We start from the raw sequence: 17,724 nt of genomic DNA, 5'->3' as shown, positions 1-17,724 counted from the left end.
GTTTGCTTGACATTAATCGGTGAGGTTTCCATGCACAGGGATGCATTTCCTTGTAGCAAGTCTGAGGGTGATGCCTGTGGATCCATTTCAAATGCATATTAGGATGATCTGTCTTTCCATGTCCACAACTCCCCATATTTGATATTATACAAATCATGCGGTCAAACAAACGGAAAACGAGATGCTGTTGCTAAGGGTCTCTGACATACAACAGCCTTCTGTTTCCAGAGTTGGGCCACCCTCCCCTTGCATGACTCAGATTTGTATGCATATCTGTAACTATTTGAAACCATTGGTCCATTGCAGTGACCCTGACAGGCCTAATCGCCGGTGTACACATATCACCCAATGAGTTGCAGTTAGGCAAGGAGAGACTTGCAATTGCATCCTTCTTTGGGTTGAATTTTAGATTTGTGGCTTTGTTTATGTATTTGCTCCTCAGAAATATATGCAGCCCTGTAATCTTCTTTCCTTTTCATATCAGCTTTGGAATTTCCTCTATTATTTCTGTCTGTCTGGGCAGAGGCAGAAACATGCATACTCGAGAGACTGAGACAGAGATAAGTAGGTGGACAAAGAGAACTTGGATATGAGCTTTACTCCCAAAAGTTATGGAACTTATAGGCCAGGACTGGGCTGTGCCAGAGCTGAGACAGGTGCAATCCAGGTCTGCCTTGTGGGTAGCAGGAATCCAATTACCTGAGTCACCATCTACTACCTCCTAAAGTCTGTGTTGTCAGAAAGCTGAAACTCAGAACTAGAAACATTACTTAACTGGATCCTGGGCATCTTGACAAATATTTTTCTTAAAAATTAATTACTTGTTTATTTGAAAACAGATTTTAGAAACAGAGGAATGTTTCATCCCATAGTTCTTTCCTCAAACAACTCTGAGAGCCTGACCTAGGCCAGGCCAGAGCTCAGAGCCCAGAAATCTGTCTACATCTCTCACGGGTGTGACAGGTTCCCAAGTACAGGCTCTCTTTTCTTCACTGGTGCATTATCAGGCAGCTGGATCAGAAGTAGAACAGCTAGAACTTGAACTAGTGCTCATGTGGAATGCCACTGTCTTGGCCTCTAGCTTAACCAACTGTGCCTGAATGCCGAATCCTTGGTGAGCTATTCAACCACTACACCAAACACCTTCAACTACTAACTCTTAAAAATACTATTTAAAATTTCTATTCCACTTACTCCTTTTTTTTTTTTTTTACTGTTATTCCCTTGCCCTAATGCTGCCTCCTCTTTCCTTTTTTTTATATTTCATTTTCTTTGCCATATCCTCCCATTTAATCAAGAATTTCCTTTTCAGGCCACCTGTGCAACTTCCTCAAATATTGCCTCTTCTTTTTATGCCTTATGATTCAAAGGACACCAGAGATGTTTCATCTTCTTATGTAAATATATTCAGAACAATTTAATTCTTTACTTCCAAGTGGACAGTATAAGAATAAAAATGACAAAGAAGCCAAAAACCTGCTGAATCTCACTGATTTTCTTTATACAATTGACTATATATTGTTCAGACTTTTCAGAATCAAAGGAAAAACCTTTCTTCCTTCTTGTATTGTTGTTATAGCATCACATTTCTGAACGCAGAAACATAGCCTAATAAATTACTTTTGTTTATAAGTTGATTTACATCAAAAGAAAAATGTAAGAAGATGCACATAGACTTTGAACATCTTGGTTGTGTGACTATTATCATCAAAAGCGAGGTGTTGGTCAAACATGTGATTTGTAAGTAGTTCTTCAAGGTATCTATCTGTATCTCCAGCTCTTTGTACATTTATAGCTTTGCTTCTATAACACAACTTGATATCTGACTCTGTCCCATACAAACTTCATAGTAAATGCATGACAGTCATATTTTGGCTGGGGAGGTGATTCCTTCAACTCTGCGGATAACAGAAAAAAATTCTTATCTTCATAGGTCCTCAGCATTTGCAGTGTGACTTTCCACAGCACTCTCTTCCTCTGTGTAAAGGAATCAATATTGACATAGTTCCTTCAAATCCAATGGATGTCTTCCTCATGTCTACATTACACCCGAAATCTACAGTTTTCTGCGGCCCTTCCTGCCTACAGACACGAAGCCACTTTTCTTTCTTTTTTTTTTTTTTCCTTTGGCTGGCATTTTTGTCTCCAGCCCGGGACTCTACCTTGAGAATGATTCAGGATCTACTTCAGAAGGACTGACACACTTTCTTTTCTCTAATTCCTCCCATCTTTTATTCCATCAATCTGAGAAGTCAGAGATGGGGAAGAAGAAGGCTACATGCCTCCTATTTCTCCTAAATATTAGAGCTGAACTTTGACACCGTGTGTGTGTGTGTGTGTGTGTGTGTGAGATCCATAACTCCATTGCAGGGATATGAACCCATTACCAGTATTCTGTTAACAAGGAGGTACCAGAGACAGGATGTTGACTAGGCGTAAGAAGCGTAAGAAGCTCTGGAATGGACGTGATCAGTGAAAGAGTGGAAGTAGTAAGGTTGTGTTTGCAGATATTTAGCATCTTAGCATCTTAGTTCCAAAGATGACCAAGTAGAATGGTTAACTACACTGAATGTTGAATAAATAAAATAGAGGTCGAGGGCATTGCATTTGAGAAAGTTAAGGTGAAGCCAGATTTAGGGATGAGTCATGGAGGATATGAGTTGCCAAATAAAGGGATTATGATTTAAAAGACAACTGAGCCAAAGTTGAAGTCATTGAGGAAAGGAGTTCCAAATCTGCGACATAATAGGGCATGCATTAACTGGTTTTTCAGCACATAGGCTTCTCTATAATGAATTGGTTTTTTTATAAACTGTGATTATTTTTTCTCCATCTATTATATATATGATATCATAGAACATTTGGAAAATATATGTAAATTAAAAATTAGATTGTCTTTTTGCCCTCACCCTAAGGAAATCACAATTAAAATCTTGTTATACCTTTAACTTCTCTTTTCACTACTTGAAAAGTACACATATTATGCAGGCATAGCAGTTCTCTGTTTATTTTTCTACAGTAAATTTCCATTACCTTACGTTTACAGAGTTCTCCATTACTCTGACAATTATATCCATTATATTCCTTTAAAAAAATCTTAGAGATTTTTTGGTGCTTCTGGGTGTTGCTTTGTGATCGGGAAAATGTGGTTAAGGGGAATACAAATCTTCTCTGATCTTTTTTATTCATTTATTCAAAAATCTATCCAAGCATCTGACCAATCCTGGCAATGCCAAGGTGGATATCATACGAAACATATCTCAGCATTCAAAGAGGCAGGAGATAAAGTTAACAAAGGAATGCCATGTGGACTGGTTTGGTGGTTATGATTGTAGCCTATACCAGGTGAAATGACAGAGAATGATGGAGGTTTCTATGTTTTGACTGTCAAGGAGAATCACTCAGAAGAGGATAGATATGAAGGATAAGAAGATAGGCAAGTACAAGGAGGAAGACAGGTCTGAGATAGGAGGAATATGACCTGGAGGTGTGAGCTTCGGAGTTTGAGGAACACAAATAGACCAGAAGTTTGGGAGAGGACAGAGTGTGTCTTCTGTCAAATAGGATGCCACCGACCATTACTAGATTTTTTTTTTTATAAGAGTGATGCAAAACCACTGCAGGGTATTGTCTGGAAAAATACATACTTGAGAACAAAATTCTAGCAAGTTTCTTCTTTCATTTGCCATCACTTCTCGGTTGGATCAGTCCCATGAAACTTCTCTTCAGGAAGTCTTATTGAAAACATTTGTCTAGATTTACTGTGTCTAAATCCTCTTCTCTCATTTCCTCCTAAAACTCTAGGGTTCTGAGTCACGGATGCTCACCAAATCACAGAAACTTCAGTTGTGCAACTGCCAGTGACAGTACGAATGCCAAACTCAATGGTTCATTGAAAAGCTTCATTTCATTTGACCGCTAATCATTACAAAATTTGCTCCATTTGATGAAAACCAGAAGCTGATTGTTTCCTCAAAAATATTTTTGGTCACTCACTCTCCATCTGTGCTTCAGTTCTGCTTTTCTCGTTGGCATTTTAATGTTGGGATTCCAGGGTTTGAGTCCTTATATATTTCCTCTTTTCTATCTATACTCATTGCATTTGTGTTCTATTCACTTTAAATACAACAATGACTTTTCAAATTATGTCTCAAATCAGAAATTCTGTAACTTTCAAACTTGCATTTTAACTGCCTAATAGACAGTCACCACTGGAATATTCATCTAAAACTTGCCATTCTTTATCATTCCTTCTGTGTTTCTCCTCAAAGCGATGACTACATCATCTTTTTCTCAAATGAAAAACCTTGATGCAAGTTTTAGCTTTCCACTCTCCCGCTCAGCCGCCCACTCAGCCATCAGCGTACTGGGAAATCTTGCTTATCTTTGACCTTAAGGCAGATCCATAATCCAACTGTTTTATACTTAATTGTGACAGATCCTCATTTATTCTTCCAATACCCTCTTTGTAGGACCTGTTCTGATATTCTTGTTCATTATAGTAGGTGCTACATCTAGCGTCCTGGATGACATGCCTGACGTTCATGAATGCGTATATGGCAGCTCTTTCTGAAGTCTCGTGAGCTTCACAAGTAAGATTTCTCAAGTTAAAAATTGTAATTCTTGCACAGGCCTATAAGGTCTATGTGGTGTCATTATCCACAAGCTATCTCATGTCATCTCTTACTTCTTTTTCTCTGCTTTGGCCTGCCTAGCCTCTGCCTGTTTACCATTGCCCACATGTGCCGGGCATATTCCTCCTTTCAAGCCTCGATCTGCCTGTTCCCGCTCCAAGAATCATTCTTTCCTAAGATCTTCACAACTTTACTCTCATTTCCATTCAGTCTGACTCAAAAAGTCATCATACCAATAAAACTTCCATTGATGAAACACCTGCATTGTACTGTTTGATGTCATCTGTAGCACTTATTATTTTCTGTAGCACTGATATCTTCAAAACTTGTGACATATTCTACAGTCATCTATTTTTTTTAATGCAACATTTTTTTTTCAGTCAAGTTTATCATAGTCCGTTGAATACTCTAGAAGCAAATACTAAATCTAAGTGGAGTGTATTTCAAGATTTGACATTTTGTATTTCAGCCCTGTTTATACCATCACTCTCTATCCAAACCTAGACACCATTGCTTCCTCATCTTAATGTATTGTTAGGACACAGATACCAAACAGAGAGAGAGAGAGAGAGAGAGAGACAGAGAGAGAGAAAGACAATGGCTAGGAATTCACACCAAATTCACTTTATTATCAAAAGGAAAAAATATGTCCACAGAGGTGGCTGGCTACCTGTGTAGATGAAGTGAACACACATGGCTAGGGATCATTCTGACAGTAGGCTAGGATTTTTATAATTTAGCGTCTCTAGAATGTTCCTAGAGTAGAGGAATTCCAAGAAAATAGAGGCATGAATGGGAACCTGACTAGCTTTTCATGGGCATTTCAACCTCAGTAGGTTTTACTCCCTAGAGGCAAGTAAATGCAGAGACTAGGGTTGGGGTGCAGAGCAGGTTAGACCTATCTTTGAAAATGCAGTGTTAAGGGCCCGGCGCGGTGGCGCAAGTGGTTAAAGGTCCTCGCCTTGCACGCCCGGGATCCCATATGGGCGCCGGTTCTAATCCCGGCAGCCCCGCTTCCCTTCCAGCTCCCTGCCTGTGGCCTGGGAAAGCAGCAGAGGACGGCCCAAAGCTTTGGGACCCTGCACCCGCGTGGGAGACCCGGAAGAGGCTCCGGATCGGCATAGTATCGGCCCGTTGCGCTCACTTGGGGAGTGAATCATCGGACGGAAGATCTTCCTCTCTGTCTCTCCTCTCTGTATATCCGCCTTTCCAATGAAAAAATAATAAAAATAAATCTTAAAAAAAAAAAGAAAATGCAGTGTTAAGAGTCCTGATGGGAGTCCTGTTTATCTTCCTGAGGTCATAATGTGTAAACTTGTGTTTTTGCTCTATTCAGTCATATAAGCAAATTTTTGCCAAAACATTAATATTCTGCTACAGTGAATCTAGGCACAGGAAATAGACCCTGACATGATTATCACAAGAAACTTCTGCTGTAGGAAGCAGATGCTGTGGTTGAATTTAGGAGCTTGGCGATGCAAGCATGGCTTTTACGGTGTGAGGTAGAGTTGCACTCCTGTGATATGATAATCCTTCAATGGTATGTTCCAATCCCAGCAGCTTAAGATAGTCTCAGCTCATATACTCAAAGCTGTGCCACAAAATATACACAAATGCATATAAACCTTACAGGTAGGAAATAACTCCTATCTCCCTTAAAGTTTGTCATATGAAATAGAATTCCTTTCCCAAGAATATTCTTTCAGCAATGTTAGATGCATTCTGAGGTTGGCAGCATCACGACTTTACACCTGCACTGACTTACCCATCAGAATCCCTCTAGGCTTTGTGACCCTTGGTTTTCTTGGTCAAATTCTCCCTCCTGAGGAATACAAGCAACTCAGACTGATGGGATGAGAAAGAGAAAGCTCACCAAGTTTCAGCCAGTTAATGGGAAAAAAGATGACAGGAACAGGGAAATGGCGCACACAGCATGCTTGCATACAACTATGATATATTTTGGGCCAAGACTGACCCAGCTAGGAGGAATTGTTCTTGTCTAAATGTTTTCTTCAGTAAATAATACAGTTGTTTTTCTCTTGGTATAATCTGTGGCCGAGTTTGATAGAATGTTGGTCCAAATGACATGACCTCAGTTCTGTCACGTATGCACATGTGGTGCCGCTGCTGTCAGTTGCTGGAAGTGCCGCACTCTTTCACCATCACTTTCAAAGTGTCCTTACCAGATGTCTTTTAACCTTCTCCATGGAAGGTAACGTGGCACCTTTGAGTATCTGAGGGATACAGGCTGTAATAGAGATAAGGTGTAGTCAAAAGCACTAAGGTTTCTCCTAAATGCTGCGTTTTCTTCTAAGGTAAATGCATTTACTAAGAATTTATTTTTCTTTGCTTCTGGTAACTCAAAGGCTTTACCAATTGATTATGCTTTATTATTTTTTTTCATGTAACACTTGAAAGTGTTCTTATTCTAGTTCTTTGCCATCAATGCTTTTCCTGAATTAGATTGCATTTCGTTTATCCTTTAAACGTGAAAATAATGTAGCGATTCAAGGCAAATGATAATTAAAAACCTGCATTATTTAAAATGACTTATTTCAAATATATTTCAGAAGATGGTGATTATTTCTAGTCATATAAAATGTGTGTTATTGATAAAAATTGATTAAAATTTGGTTAGGTTTCTGAGTACCTTTAGATATGAACTGTTCATGATAGTTCATATGTAAATTCATAAATTAAAGGTAAGTTTATTATAATACAAGGGAATTTCATATCCAGTTGAAAGAAAAGTATAAAGCGGTAGAGAAGGCCAGAGGAGGTGCAGATGGCATTTAGCAAGCTACTATTCCACTCTCATTACTGTCTTTCACACCTACCTGAACTGTGCCTAGATCTTCTCATTAATTAATTAAATACTTATGACACGTTGAAACACATATTCAAAGCATACAATGTGCAGGATTCTGTAAAACACTGAGGATGCAAAACGAGATGAGCATCCTTCTTTCTTTTAAGATGTACAATCTATTGAGTCAGATGATAGTGTTAATAATTACTGTTTTCTGAATGTTGTGCTAAATGTAAATACAAGGCACTATGGGAAACAAGAGGTCACAGCTGCATAGTGTGCTTTAGTGTCAGCCGGTAGTGTGGGACACATGTTAACAAGGCATCTGCACCAAACCTACATAATTAGAAGATCAAACATGATTGGGCAAGTGGACCGAAGAAGAAAGGAATTTGCCAATTGAAACTCAAGCTGAGAGTCAATGGTACAAACTGTATTTGAATTTCAAAAGTGAATTCTATTGTTTTCAAATACAGTTACTTGAATATTTTAACAGAATTAATTTTTAAACATAAGCTTTGTTAGGCAGAACTGTTGAACTAAACTCAGAAAATTATTGATTTAAAACTGACTTTTCTTTGATAAGCATAAAGTTGTACCTATTAGGTGGAAAAAGGCAGAATTTCTTTTCTTTTCTTTTCTTTTCTTTTCTTTTCTTTTCTTTTTTTTTTTTTATGGCGGTATACCACATTTTCTTTACCCAGTCATTGATGGACATCTTGACTGATTTCATATCTTACTTATTGTGAATTGAGCTGCAATGAATTTCCTAATGGCTTGGGATCTTGAGCTATTTTTCATGTGTAGTTAGCCATTCTATTCCGTCTTTTGGAATATGGCTGCTCATGTCTTTTTCCCATTTCTTAACTGGAATTTTTGTTTTCTTGCTAATTACATTGAGTTGTGTATAGACCGCAAGCATATGGTTTCTCTAAGATGTGGCACATTAGTAACATAGGGTACAAAAAGATGCATAGGAATAAAATGGTCATTTGGAATACGGTTGTCATATTTAGCTCTTGTTTTTACTCCTGTGCATCCTGAGTCTTCCTAATTTTTACTTGTGCAAAGTTATTAATTGTTACTTTAGCCTGTAAGCATAATGTGGAACAAAATTATAATGAAGAAATGTAAGGAGAAGGGCAGGAGCAGGGGAGAAGGGAGCAGGAGGGCTGTGTTCTTGGAACTGTACCAATAGAACACAGAAAAATCTATTCTCTTATATTAATAAAGGAACTTGAAAAGAATCAGAAAAAATGATTTACTTTGTCATAGGTTTTCAACAGAGCATTCAAGTTGTAAAGATGAAAGCTCATATCCAGAGAACGACTGAAGTTTGACTGTTTATATAGAACCCTAGTACACATAAGGGATAAAATGTCCTGTGTTTGCTTGCTATGTTGTAGTAGTTATTTAGTAGCCATTGAGTCTCCTTTTTAAGCCTCAAGAAATCTTAGAATTAAGGACTCAGAAGAATGATATCTCCCAAGTAAAAGTTATTATGGTAAATAAGTTCTTGTTTCTCTCTGCTCACTAGACTTAGCAGCATTCACACCTCATCAGTTTCAACTCAGCGCATGCACACATGTGGGATGTGCAAACAGCTCCCGGGTCATGTTGCACACAGCTCAGCTGCCACCAGAGTACGTGGATCCCCCAATTCTGACTGTCCTGGATTCCAGAACTATCCACATTCAGTAAGTAAAAATGCCTCGGTGATACGCTGCTTCATGCAACAACCTCTGAGGGTTCAATCAGGAGAAGGACTTGCGACATAAAATTAGTTGTATTGTGATTAAATGCATAGAAGTGATTAGTTCAGTGGTTCTGGGAACCTTTGATTATCACTTGCCAGCTTAATTTCCATTTTGTCTTTGCAATCAGGCTGAGCTACATATGTACACAGAGGCTATGAGAAGTTCAGGAAGAGAGAAATTGACCACTTATGTGTCTGCCTGTGATGTTGTACATTTGCGTAATTATTTTTAATAATTTGGAATTATGCAGTGTGTTGTACATTTATTTTTTCCAAATATAAACCAGAATCATTATTTCCTATTTCCTTGTACAATAGGCATATTCAGATAATTTAATACTACTGATTCCTATTCATTTTCCAACACATGAGGCATAAGATGGATTGCAATGCTAAGTTAAAATTTAATAGACTTCTCTTACTACAAATTAATATTCACTTATTTGTTTCATCCACTTTTTCATCTAGAAAGAATCTATATTGAATTGTCATTTACTCAAAAATATGGCTCTTGTATCATTGTACATTGCCTCGCTGCTAAACTTTTCTTATACTTTTAAGAGCCACATGGTTCACCTCAAAATATTTCCCACAATTCTAAGTACCTTTCAATTTAACAAGCTCTTGTTTCTTCCGTGACTTGCTTCTCACATTCTCACCACCTGCAGCAGGAACACCATCCACTCTTTCGTCCTCCTGTAGTAGCTTTTTAATGACTATTTCCCTATGTTTCCTTAACCTCACTTTTGAGGTTTCAGTATATTTTTCATGTGAATTAAGGCCATCAGTATTCCTTGAAAATCCTTTCAAAGGATTGTACGTGTAAGTTTGACCTTGAATGAATGATGATGACTGTACCATGTTTTTCCATTTCCAGGTGGAATCAACCAAGAAAATTAAATGGAATTCTGGAGCGCTACATATTATATGTTTCGAATGATACTCAGAATTTTGCTGCGTGGAATGTCATCTATAACAACACAGAACTTTTCCAGGATCACATGTTAGAACATCTTCTCCCTGATAATAAATATCTCATCAAGTTAGGAGTAAGTTCACCTGGTTTATATCACTTTGATATTGCCACCCCCTTCTTCCCTTCCCTTAATCCCATTTTCTCTTAAAACTCTCTGATTTGAAAACTGCAAAAACTGAGTATCAGTGTTAGGGTGGCTGGTTAAGGTGCTAACTTGCATGGATTCATCTCATATATGTGAGCTGGTTCAAGTCTTAGCGAGTCCACTTCCTGCCAAGCTTCCTGCTAATGCTCATGGCAAGGCAAGGACGATGGCTCCCAGCACCCATGCAGGACACCAGGATGGAGTTCCTGATTCCTGCCTTCACCTCTAACCAGATCTGGCTGCTGTTTACCATTTGGGAAGTGAACCTGCAGGTGAATGCCCTGTGTTATCTCTCTCCCTGTCTCTCTCTTATTTATTGTCTCTCTTTATCTCTGTTGTCTGTTGTTGTGTTTGTCAGAAGAGTCTATCTTTTAAAAGAGGCAAAAAAAAAAGCCAAAATTCCATATTTCCTCTTTTTAGTGAAAACTCACTTTACCTGCTAAATGTGAATTCTATTGGTTAAATGTGAATGTGTTGATTAATACCCAGACATTTATTTTATACTATGAAAATCAAAGGAATAACTATTCAATCAGTAGGCTTTGATAAATCTAGTGTGGGGTTCTCAGAAATTAGTTTTGTTATTGATATATCTTTTAAGAACTTTTTTTCTAAAATGTTTGGATTGATGAGTTCATTTCCTGTAGAATTTTTATTCACTTAAAAAGTATGCACAATATGAAAAAGTATACCTTTTGTATATAAATGAAGGCTTACATGACCCCTAGAAATTCCTAATTGTTAGGATATTTGGTTTACTCTGTGCTTCTATCTCAGATGAATATTCCAGTTAATAAAAACACCAGAATCAACATGGTTTAAGGGTTTTCTAAGAGAGACAATGGCATTTTAATGCAAAATAGCACTTTTATACAAAGGTCTTTTAAAAGACTTTGATATTACTGTGAAATTTATACTCAGTAGTTCCTTTTGTGTTTTTTATGAAATATAATCTTTTTCTAAGTTTAATGGCACATCTGAAAATAACTGAATATAAACATGAGATTGTCCCTATTTGTTTTAAACACACTCTTCATTTTATAGCAATTCCTATATAAGGATATTTGCTTTGATAAATGCCATAGAAAATATTCTGCTCTTGATTATGAATAAATTTACATTTATGTAGACACTGTGTATGCATTCATTTTACTTAACAGGCTCTTGAATGCTCTAAATATTATACCACAAGAAAATAAACCACATTCAACTATTGCTAACAGTCTGACTTGACACCACAAAACAAGGGCAATCAAACAATGTGAAAACTCCTACTCAAAGACAATTCCGTGTGCCTAGGTGTTCAGCACAGCTGGGAGGTTTACGAGATGACACCTTTGATTGCTCAGCTTCATCTCTCTCACACACACAACAGTAAGAAATGTGCTAGCCAGATTTGCAAGAAATAACACAGAATCTACACCGTCTCCACAAAAATAGTAATATTAAAATTAAGACATCTCAACTGCTAAGAAGCAACCAAAATTAATTAATTTTTGATTTTATATTAGGAGGAGGCCAATGGCAGGAGTTCTACTCCCACTGAACATTTTAGGGTGTGCTTGCAATCAGTTGACATCTACCTCAATTTCCTGTATTTTATAAATTTGATATATCTTGTAAAATACAATAAATTAAAGACTATTCTCCACAGTTTCTATTCAAATCTTGCCATTGGTTGTATGATCTAAAGCGAATTCACTTAACCGCACTGAATTTTATTTTCCTCAAACCTAAAACTGAACATTGAAACAACAAAGCTGTTTTCAAAAAACTCTATAATTCTATCATGTAAAAAGGCAATTCCAAGGAAAATTCAGTAGCATCGAAGGCAGTTACCTATTAATAATATAGGTTCAAGATATTTATTTTGGGGGCATCATTGGAGAGCTGGAGGTGAGAAGGAGCAAGCTGTTACCTGCTGGTTAACTCCCTTAATACATGCAAAGGTAGGAAATGGGTTGCATCCAACCTAGGAGCTGGAAACCCCAACAAGCTTCCCTTTGGGTGGCAGGGAGCCAGTTTCTTGATTCATCCCCTGCTGTCTTCCAGGGTGCCCAGTAACAGGCTCTGGGAATTAGAAGAAAGAGTAAGACTTGAACTCAGACAGTTGATAGAGGAGGTGGATCCCCCAAAACCCACCCAAATCCTTGTCCTTACCATAATACCAGTTTCACTCTAACAAGACAAAAATACTCTCATGTATTCTCAGAAAGTATTCCACAGAAAGGTTTCTTATTTAACTCCGTTAGGCAGTAAATTAAATGAACCAGAACATTTTAGGTTCATCCTTGTTAATTGGGGGATTATTATATATTTCACAGTTTCAATATAATAAGTAGCTTTCAAGGTCATGAGATTAGTTGAAGATCAGGTCCTTGCTAAAGTGGGGTCGCTGTTACAAATTGTTTCAGCGTGTTGACTAAGTGCTGGAAAAAGAAACGTACAGATAACAAAGCCTTAAATTGGCCTTGAGAAAGAGGAAGAAACAAAGGGATTTGTACCATCGCTTTCCCCTTCAGACCCAGAGCAGGAATGTTCCTTGATGTGCACTTGTCTGCATTCGACTGGATCTTAAACTCCTGGAACATAGAATGCACCTTTCAACTGTCTATCTTCAGGTTCAGGCAAAGTGCTAGGTAGAAACTGGAAACTCAACGAACAATACTTGGATGGTGAAATGAATGAAGGAGTGGCAGCCAAGAATATTTCCTTCATAGAAATTCAGGATTTTCAATAGGAATTAAATAATTTGCTTGGAAACATGAGAGTTAGGGATGGTATTGCTCCAAAGCGTATGTTGTTTCTGCTGCAGGAACTGGCATAAGATGCTGCTACACTCAGCAAAGTGCGTTTTGGAATATGGTTAACAAGTGATTGGTCAGATTAAAGACTGTAAGCTAATGGAGCACTGATACAGGCAGATATCAAGTTAGGTGTTGATGATATTCAGACTCCTGCCAGCCATTTGGAATTTGTTAACTATTACATAGGTCCTCATGGATGATTGCTAGAGATGATGAACTTAACATCTCAAAATATATAAATGAAGTGTCATATTCTTTTCTTTAAGCTTAAAAATGTTCTGCATGTTTCCTTCACAGTCTCAGGCCCTATTTGACAGAGAATGAACAAGTGAAAAAGATAATTCTAGTTTTAAATATTTCTTTTAAGACATTAATTTTTACTAGAAAGGGAGACACAGAAAGATCTAACATCTCCCAATTCAATCCTCAAAAATGGCCACAAGAGCAAGGGTTGAACTGATCTGAAGCCAGGAGCCAGGAGCTTCTAATGGGACTCCCACGTGGGTGCAGGGTCCCAACGCATTATACCATCCTCTGCTGCTTTGCCAGATCCCCATCAGGAAGCTGGATGGGAAAGTGTAGCATCTGAATCATGAACCAGTAACCGAATGGCATGGCGGCACTTGCAGGCTGAGGATTAACTAAGTGAACGGTTATGCTGATCTGCTGGATCTTTCTAATAATCATTATTTCAGAAATAATAGATATAGTTTGGCTATCTGTGCATTTCATCAAAAATGTTACTCTTTTGGGGGGGTAGTATTATTACTTGGTGAAATTTTTACAGTATTTATGACTGATAAACTGTTGGAAATGGGTTGAAATAACTCATTTTAATAGAAGATATTGTTTTATCAATCTCATTTTTAAAATTTTTTTCCAAACCCGAATTTTATTCAGCATTCATCTGAATGACTGCAGTGTCTTCAGGTGCTGGCAGATCAAGCAATTGGGTCAATATCATATCAATGATATCAGTAGTAGAGACTAACCTTAGGAAACTTTGAGAACTTTGTTTTGCCTCATGAAGGAACACAGACATTGCATTGCTGACTAGGCACTACCAATGTGGATGGAAAATAAATGCGGATTGCAGATGTAACAAGAACAAACAATTTGCAGGTTATTCTGTAATTCCATCAGCTTCTTAATCAACAGGCTAACCAAAGGAAGATTATCCCATTCATTGCTTACTTTGTTTAAGGGGCTGTTTTGTTATCACTTCTCAGATATCAACTAATCCTAGTCCAAAGAAAAATCCTTTCAAATCAGGCAATATTTTCATAGTTTTAACGATCTGTGACCTTTTAAAATTTGCTTTACATGTGTGAAATTGATGTCTTTTCATTTGTAGTTATGCTCATATTCCTGCTTGCTCTTCCTGTTCATTTGTTGAACACTTAATGCATCATTCAGCCTTTCACTATAATGTAAACAAAATATATATTATCTCAAAAATAAAGAGGAAACAACATCCTACAATTTTCAAAAGCAAAGTAAATTTTAATTCAGCTTTTTAAAACTGGTAGAATATATATTGTGCATTGACATAATGTAATACAACCTTGCCTTGGTTACATCTTAAGTGATTTGTTTATTTAACTGAAAAGCAGAGAGAGAGGGAGAGCCAGAGATTAATCTTTTATCCACTGATTCATTCCTGAAATCCTGCAATAGTTTGGGGAGGCTAGGGAGAATTCAGGAGCCAGGAACTCCATCTCCTAGGTTGATGGCAGGAATCCCAATATGTCCTCATCATGTATTGCCTTCCCGATGCATTGGAAAGGAATCATATCAGGAACAAGGGAGCTGGGACCTACTGCAGCTCTCTAGGATGGGATAAGGACATCGTAGTGAGTGGCTCAGCCCACTTGCCAAAACACCTGGTCTTAAAGTATAGTGCTGATTTGAGGAGAATGAACAGGAAAAAGCTTTACAGGACATAATCAACAAAACAGTTACAAGCAGAGTATCAGAATTAAATCAAGTAAGATGTGCACACTTGTCTGTATCCTAAAGGAAAATCTGAAAAATGCAAAGATATAGATTCTCTCTCTCTCTTGCTTTCTTTTTCTCTGTGGACTAGAAAGAAATTTCCTTTGAGTAATTATCTTTTGATAACTCAAGTGTCTTATGTGATCTCTTTTGCTACCATATTTTGTGGTAGACTTCTAGCATATTAGAACCATGTATTTTTTTTAATGTCCTTGTATTAATGCATTTATTGGGCTGGCAGTGAAATGTCCTGTAGCATTTTAAGTCACAGTTTGGCTACATACTCCACTGATGCCAATTTAGTTGCAAAGATTCTCTTCTTAGGAGGAATCTGTTTTCATTCATATATATGTATATATATTACACATGTATACATATACACACATATATTCACACATATGTATTAAGAAAAAACATGAAGATTAGATTCTCAAGCTTAATACAATTTCTTATTTAGACCACAATGTAACCCATCTGAAACTTACATAAACTAATGAGACATCCTAAAGATGTAAATCTCTGTGGTTTTCTTTTAAACATTTTTGCTCATCTTCTTGTTTATTTTATTAGAGAGGAAGATCAGACTCATGGAGGGAAGGAAAGAAGGAGAGAAAGAGAAAAATCTTCCATCTGCTAATTCATTCCCCAAATGGCTGCAGTGGCCAGACCTGAACTAATGCAAAACCAGGAGCCAGGAGTTTCTTCCTGGTCTTACTGCGGGTATAGGGTTCCAATGGCTTGGGCCATCCTCTACTGCTTTCCCAGGCAACAAGTAGGGATCTAGGTAGGAAGTGGAGCAGCTGGAACTTTGGCCAGCACCCACATGGGATCCCAGTGCTTCCAAGGTGAGGATTTAGCCACTGAACCATTTTACCAGGCCCCTGAAGTATTTGTATTTATTTATTTTTAAAGATTTATTTTATTTTATTCATTGGAAAGGCAGATACAGAGAGAAAGATCTCCCATCTGGTGGTTTATTCCCCAAGCTGCCACACTGACTGGAGCTGAGTTGATCCAAAGCCAAGAGTCAGGCACCTCCTGTGGCCCTTCTGCACAGGTGCAGGGTCCCAAAGCTTTGGACCATCCTCTACTGTTTTCCCAGTTCACAGGCAGGGAGCCAGATGGGAAGTGGAGCAGCCAGGATATGAACCACTGCTCATATAGGATCCTGGCAAATGCAAGCCTATGTTTTAGCCACCAGGCTATTGTACTGGAACCCCCCTGCAGTGTTCTTAACATGGAAAGTGTATTGCCTCTTTTAATTCTTGTTGGATCATAAACTATTGCTTATCATTGTAATGAAGACTCTACAACTAGTTACAACCACTTTGCAAGTAATAGGAAGTTAAACAGCCAGTCAGTTATCCCCTACTCATACGGAGGGAAAGAATATTGGCTCCATTAATTATCAGAAAATCATTCCCTTTTGGGCTGGTGCTGTGGCACAGCACTTTAACCGCTACCTGCAGAATTGGTGTTCCATGTAGAAACTGATTTGCGTCTGGCTGCTCGTCTGAGCTAGCTCCCTGCTAATGGGGCTGACAAAGCAGCAGCAGCAGACCTGCGTAGTTGAGTCCTATGCCCACATGGGAGACCTGGTAGGAGCTCCTGGTTCCTGACTGCAGCCTAGTCAGCTCCGCCATTGCGGCCCTTTGGGCAGTGAACCTGCAGAGGGGTGTTTCTCTTCACTCGTATTCTCCCTCTATTTCTCTTTGTCTTTCCCCTCTCTCTCTGCATTTCCGCCCCTGAAATTCATAAATGAGTTGTCTTAAAAAGCAGGAAAATGATTCCCTCAGTATCAGAAAGCAGAGGACAGTCCTAAATTAACAAAGAAACGCTTTCCTTTTTCATGTTAATGGATCTCTGTCTTCTTTGAAAATGGGTTGATTTATATGTTGTCCTGTAATGTTGCTTTGTTTTCTTATTAATTTTGGTAAAATTAAGTGCTTTTTAAAGGAGTTTGAAATCTCTGCCTATAATCTGAAGAGACATTGGGCAAACCTTAAGGGTAGTTTCTAAATTATCGCTGTTATATAAGGATATAATTAGCAATATTTGCTGACAGAAATAGGCTGGGAAAACCTTATGTGTGTGTCTTGATTTTCTGAAGAAATGTTTATCAAGTAAATTTAGGAGTAGTATTCAGTTTATTATGGAATTGTTCATAGAAGTTTCTTTTTTTTTAAATTTATACTTGTTGGAAAGGCAGATATATAGAGAGGAGGAGAGAGAGAGAGAGAGAGGAAGATCTTCCATTTGATGGTTCACTCTTCAAGTGGCCACAACGGCTAAAGCTGAGCCTATCAGAAGCCAGGAGCCAGGAGCTTCTTCCAAGTCTCCCACGCAGGTGCACGGTCCCAAAGCTTTAGGCCATCTTTGACTGCTTTCCCAGGCCGGCCACAAGCAGGAAGCTGGAAAGGAAGTGGGGTAGCCAGGGTGAGACCTGGCACCAATGAGATCCCAGCACGTTGAAGGAGAGGACTTTAACTGCTACGCTATTGTGCCAGGCCCAGAAGTTTCTATCTCTATCACACATGTTGCCAATTCCAACACTAGTGACCAACCTTATATGGGAGCAGAGAGTTCTATGACCACTTTATGT

General features: G+C 38.2%; 1 protein-coding gene across 1 annotated transcript in view; it reads left to right on the top strand.

Moving 5' to 3' along the window:
* The window catches only part of USH2A (usherin), a 617,249-nt gene that overhangs the window by 296,744 nt on the left and 302,781 nt on the right, over positions 1-17,724 (top strand). Inside the window, exons 32-33 of the mRNA XM_040985311.1 lie at positions 8,981-9,140; positions 10,077-10,248. Coding sequence (XP_040841245.1) covers positions 8,981-9,140; positions 10,077-10,248 — 332 coding nt within the window. The remainder of the gene's footprint in view (positions 1-8,980; positions 9,141-10,076; positions 10,249-17,724) is intronic.

Source organism: Ochotona curzoniae, unplaced genomic scaffold, assembly GCF_017591425.1.
Source record: "Ochotona curzoniae isolate NIBS_2020 unplaced genomic scaffold, NIBS_Ocur_1.0 contig_430, whole genome shotgun sequence".
In the NCBI taxonomy this organism is placed as follows: Eukaryota; Metazoa; Chordata; class Mammalia; order Lagomorpha; family Ochotonidae; genus Ochotona; species Ochotona curzoniae.
The sequence above is the reverse complement of the archived record's forward strand: the minus strand, read 5'-3'. Positions and strand labels throughout refer to the sequence as shown.